At 30.5% G+C, this 6,070-nt stretch overlaps 1 protein-coding gene across 2 annotated transcripts in view; it reads right to left on the bottom strand.

Annotated features, from left to right (window-relative positions):
* Nucleotides 1-4,298: 4,298 nt before the first annotated feature.
* Nucleotides 4,299-6,070, bottom strand: part of LOC116770040 (atrial natriuretic peptide receptor 1-like) — a 33,634-nt gene continuing 31,862 nt past the window's right edge. For both annotated transcript variants that reach the window (XM_061527875.1, XM_061527877.1), the window contains exons 11-14: nucleotides 5,565-5,659; nucleotides 4,963-5,181; nucleotides 4,682-4,773; nucleotides 4,299-4,446 (exon numbers count right to left, since the gene is read on the bottom strand). In XM_061527875.1, the coding sequence (XP_061383859.1) occupies nucleotides 4,324-4,446; nucleotides 4,682-4,773; nucleotides 4,963-5,181; nucleotides 5,565-5,659 (529 nt within the window). In that variant the 3' untranslated portion in view covers nucleotides 4,299-4,323. The remainder of the gene's footprint in view (nucleotides 4,447-4,681; nucleotides 4,774-4,962; nucleotides 5,182-5,564; nucleotides 5,660-6,070) is intronic.

The following is a 6,070-nucleotide window of genomic DNA, read 5'->3' as shown; positions in this document are numbered from 1 at the left end:
TGTTATAAAATTCAGTCACGATTCGGTCGCAACCGATCCCGCTCTGGTGATTTCCAATTATGTTGACATAAGACAAGCTGACTGACTGAGATCAAAGATTTAGACCGGATCCGTCAATAATCGGAGTCGGAAATATTTTGCTCCGTGATAAAAAAATAAAACTTAAATATCCTGCTATACTTTTTAACTTTTTGATTGAGGAATAAGCTGTGTAACCAACCATTCTTAATAACCAACGCAAAAAAATCCTGAAGCAAGGAGAAGCTGAAGTAGAATTCCCCAAATGCAAATTAATTTATAAATAATTTTAATGTTTCTACTATTTTTATATAAAAAAAATTTTCATTTAAAATGAAAAGGTTTAAGTCGCTCCAAAAAAATTTCTTCAATACTTATCGTAACTGGAATGAGTTTCCATTGGAGTTTGACGGTTACAAATATCATAACTATATTTCAACAGATCAAGATTGGCTGGTTATTGTAAGTTAACATCGTCATTTTTCATTCAAAGCCTTTCCCGTAACTTATTCAATAACCCACTTTAATACTGCGGAGTACGAAGTTCTATGATTGAGAAACTGCTAAAGCTCCGTATGCAGTGTGAAAAAGCACATTAAGAATACGCGTACGGATAACGAAAATTGATCTTTCCTATAGTTTAAATAAAGCCTAAAAATTATTGACAATTAGCTTTTCATAAACACGTGCCAAAGAATGCTTTGAAAGTTAATGAACTTCATGAAGTACCCCTACAATTATCCCTCTCTCATCAGTTCCGCACAATCAACGTTTTATGGTGTTACCAATAATTGTGGTCATTTTTTTAACAGCTCAGACAAAGAAAAGCGACTTATGAATCTTTGAGGCAATAGAGCTTTGTATTTTATATAGTTTATTGGATTGTCAATAACTGCAATAATAGTGTACCTTTTATTTATTGAGAAAACTTTTCCTGTGTTTTCCCCTAAAAGGAGAAAAAAAATGTAGGAGTTTGATTAATTTGTTTTAACGTTATATCATTTAATATATATATTTTTTTTTTGCTATCAAGACAATGCTCAACATTAAAATGAAACTAATATACTACGCGTGCATCTCGTCTGCCCGTGATCACGGTTGCTGAAAAGTAAACGAAACGTCGGGAGTATGTAGTTTTTTACAAAAAAAAAAAGCACGCGTAGTATATCCGAATAATATTAGTTTCATTTAAATGAATAAAACTCGCGAAAGTCTTAGATCTCACAATGGTCAACATTTCTATTATTTAAAATACATTACTTGTTTCTAATTGACTTAAATTATGAAGTCCATATGAATGAATTCGGGGCTAAAACTATACCAAATTAAATAAGATAGCTATAAAAAGAAATGTAAATAAGTTTAAAGTTTTTTAATTCGAATTTACCGCCAGAAAATATATAAAAAGAAAAGAGATTTCTGAATAGTAGCAATAAATTTAAAACATCCATTTTAAAGGTAATTCAAAATAATAACTCGGTAAATTATTTAAAATTTATAATCTAATATAAAAAATAATCTACTTATATTTACATATATCTTAAACAAAATATTTAAAAAAATTGCGACTAATGCCTAAAATGACCTTCAACAACCCTAATTCTTAATTTAGACATATTTCGATGGTCCTCAGACCCTGCGAAAATCGATCTCGCAGTTCCTTAGCTAAGAGGACCGTTTTGTTTGAGATGTTTGTGTTTGATAGCTGAAGTTTTACCAGTTGTGTCAAGAACCATTTTCTTGTGACGCAATAATAACACGTTTTACCCTGATTGATTTGGTTTGTCGAAGTTTAACCTCATTTAGTATAGTGTGCCACATCAAATTAGGTAAAAGGTCATATCATCATCATACGATCATGGTTACAACATTGTTTACATGTTTGCATTTACATAATATTCATGTACAATTAAAAGTTGTACTAAATGAAAAACTAACTCAACGGTTTGATGGATTTAAATAAGACGATTATACACATACTTAAAGAGGATAAGCTAAGTAAAAACGTTCTTAAATTAAATCTACTAATGTTCTTCTATCCTTGTTCATTATCCACATACATTTTTTTTGACACTGTGTAATTCTGTTGTTAGGTTAAAGTCCCCAAAAATTTTATTGCTATAATCAATAGGACTTACATTCCAGCTGTTAATGATTTTATCATACCACGACACTTATGCTCTGGTGTTATATTAAAAATGATGCATAATAAAGTCATTCCATTTACTATTTTCCTTTTTTTGTAAGTTAGCAAGAACATATCAAACTATGACTGAAATTATTGTGTTACCGAGCTGCAATTGTCGTCTGAGCTTACTATAAAGTGTAATAATGTACTTATAGAGCTGTCATATAGTGAAATAGACAAAAAAATTGTTTAAATAGGATTTTATCATGATGGATTGGTGACTGGCAACTGGTTAGAGGCATACACGAACCGTCTGGCGCTGTTAAAGAGAAGATTTAAATTATCATTAACTATTAGCGAAAAAAAAAATAAGTAAAAAATTTTATTTTTCAGTAGTACTACAACTTAATAATTCCGTCGGTACAAAGGATTAATAAAGTTATAAATAGCTTTCGGCTTTGTCTTACTTTAATAAACATTTAATAACGTAATCTACAGAATAATATAATTATTATATTAAATTGTCCTGGTAGCGCGTCCATTCATCTCCAAAGTCTACTAGAATTAATGGCTGTGTTGTTTGCAAATACTTTTAGGTATAACAAATAACTTCGCAGGGTTTCTGAAGAATCATAGGCACATCTATCAAATCGAATATCGTGGAAAAAACATCGTATAATACATATACTCCGTGATATATTATGAACACACATAAACATAGAGAAGTGACTGTTATACGTGAAGAAGTTAAACGAATGAAAAGAATTAATTACACCCAACAGATATTTTGTATTCGTGTTCTCCAAGTTATTAGTTCTAAGTTAAGTTTGCATGTGTATGTGTTGATGGAGTGAGCATATAAAGCTATGTAATTAGGATAATAAAATATTATATCGAGTTTCAAGGTCTGGGTGATAAAAAGGAAACTTTCTGAAAGAGAACTGTGAAGAGACAAAAATACAATTCAGTCTACACAATACAATACAAGACCCGAAAATTTACCGAATGTCATTTGAAAAACGGCCATTAAAGGCAATAGGCGAGTATAATCTAATATTGGACCCCGAAACATTTCTTTATAAAAAAATTTGTTTCTCAGAAACTTCTTAACATTATATTAATTTAAAATATTAATAAGTTCTACCAAATACATTATGTTATTAATGATTTATTTTCTAAAACTTTGAAATGAATAAGGCGTAAAGAAAAAAAATATTTTACCTTCAGAGACAAATAAAAATTACCTTAAAAATAACATTAATGATTGAGAAAAAAAATTGGATCTGTAAGCTAATCTTGAAACTTTTTTATACTATGGCTTCATTCGCACTGATCTAAAACCTTAATATTTTTTAAATTTAATGTCAAACAAACGTATCTCAATTGTTAAAATAAAGATTAAGTAATGAAATGCAATTTAGAAACTAAATCTTACCTTACCTGTTAACAGAAAGAAATATGTTTATGAATACAAAAACTACAAACGAAGAACTTATAGAATACTAACTTAAACTATGTTCAAAATAAGGTAAAGTACCCACATAAAATATTGCTATATAGATGAAATTATTTTCTCTAAGATTGGAATCAATTTGACAAATTTTTCGATAGATGTTTTACATAACACGGGCCGTCCAATTGCCATTCATTCTTTTTTACTTCCTGAGTTGCCTAATTAGGGACTCCTGAAATAGACTTTTTCTAGCCCCTTCGTATACTCACATTACTTATAAAAATCCTAAATGATAGAACCTCCGTCTTGACTAACCAGTTCTTTTCCTATGAAGAACAATACACACTTAAGAAATTCCCACCATAAATAAAATCAGACAACAGTTTAATAGATACCATATAAAAAGCTAAATAGAAAAAAAAATTGGTTTACATAGACAAATATTCTATTATAAATGATAAAATAACTTTTAGGAAAACCTTATTTCTGAACAATATTACAAATGAGGATTTAATCCTCGTATTACCTTCTGTTTACAACTACTATAATATTACGATACCAGACTGTCTAAACAATGTCTCGAACAAAAGTGTCAAATTAACTTTACCGCTATTTTAGTTTGATTTAAGTGATTTCATTCTAATTTCAGGACTTTAGGATAACCTTATAACGTATGTTGTGAAGACAGAAAAAAGATAATGTTTTTTTTAACGTTTAATAAACATTATTTAATAAGTAGTTCGAGTGTGTTCTGGTCGTAGTCCTCCAGCTTCAGCTGACAAGGGCTCTCGGAGACCATATTCCCAACTTTCCCCACCAACCAAAAAGTCTCCATCAGACCCTTACCCTAAGTAACAATTGCATTTATTACAACATCGTTGACCGTATTTGAAGGATCCTTAAAATTAACACCGCTCTAACTTAAACATTAAACACCTCATCAAACTTTCGATTTAAGGCATGAATTATTGATAATATTATGTTTGAAAAAGACTATAAAAAATTTCATTTATATCTGACTTATGCAAGAAAGTTATTTATGGTACGGGGTAAAAACAAAAGCTAAATATTGAATGGCTTACCGCTACGTCGATCATCCCTCGGGATTCTGTAATGTAATTTCCTATTTTGTCTAAAGCCTCCTTAGTGCTTGATGATATGTGAATTTTCATCGCTAAAACAATTTTTTTATGGCCAGTTTTAGATTCCAACTTCGCAAAGTAAAATTCATAAAAGAATTGACTTTCCGTAAAGAACTTACAAATATGATTGAAATTAATCCTATTTGTTGTCGTAAATATCATAAATTTCTTCTATATTATCACCCAAACCATAAGAAAACCTTTATATGAATATAAATCACCTTCCCCTGTGCTCTCCATTCTACTGGCAGTGTTAATGGCATCCCCGAAAAGGCAGTACCGTGGCATGGTAGCCCCGACGACCCCCGCCACACACGGGCCTGTATTGACCCCGGCTCGAACCCTCAGAGGCTCCTCCGGCCGGTGGGGTACTACAGCTCCCTCCACGCAGCGCAAAAGGGATAACGCCATGTCCGCTATCTCCGACACGTGACGATTTCCTACATATATAGATATTTATATGTTTTATATGTAGGTCATTTATTATGGCTTTATCGTACGAAAATATTTAATTAAAAAAGAAAAATTTCATTTATAAGCGATTATTATAATTTGTTATAAAATTAGTTATCGTTTAAATCTTTTATAGTTGGGACGTTTTTTTCGAAGAACTATGCTATGTGCGCAACGTATGTAATGATATAGAAATTATTAATTTTAATAAAAAATATCATTACTGTACTGACTCGACTTACAAATAATATATTTAATCTATTAATATACTTCTAAAAATACTGGTATGATTTAAGATTACATTTAAATATATTGTTCGAAGATGTGCTTAAAGAATTAAATCTGCAATGTCTGTAAAAATTATAGAGACCATTTCTTTGTGGTAGTCCAGAGACGACCATGTACGCGTCTCCTATCGTTTCCACTTTGTAAACGTTGTACTGCATTATTCTGTCGTCGAACAATCTGAAAACACAAAGCCACGACGAGCCAAATAATTAACAGCCTCATAATATTTTTTTATACCGCTTTGTCACCCAATTCAAAGTATTATTCCTCAAATTATGTTTTACGAGCCATATACGAAATTTTAAGATACTATAAAAAACTTCTTTTATAAATTGATTTAAAATTCTCTGCATTCGATAAAGTTTTCTTAAGACGATCCCAAACAAATTATGTTAATATCAGATCAGGGACTAAGAAATGCTAAAGGGAAAATTTATACGATGGCATTGGAAAAACCCAAAGTTACCGCATATTCTATCAAATATCGATTTTATACCCAATTTCATTTTTGAATTCAATAGTGTAGGTCCTTAATGCTTCATCAATAGACATCTAATTTTAAAAGTATATTGTTTTAACTTGCCATGC

The sequence above is a fragment of the Danaus plexippus genome (assembly GCF_018135715.1).
Source record: "Danaus plexippus chromosome 13 unlocalized genomic scaffold, MEX_DaPlex mxdp_15, whole genome shotgun sequence".
In the NCBI taxonomy this organism is placed as follows: Eukaryota; Metazoa; Arthropoda; class Insecta; order Lepidoptera; family Nymphalidae; genus Danaus; species Danaus plexippus.
Note: the sequence above shows the minus strand (reverse complement) of the source record. Positions and strands in the feature narration are given on the sequence as shown.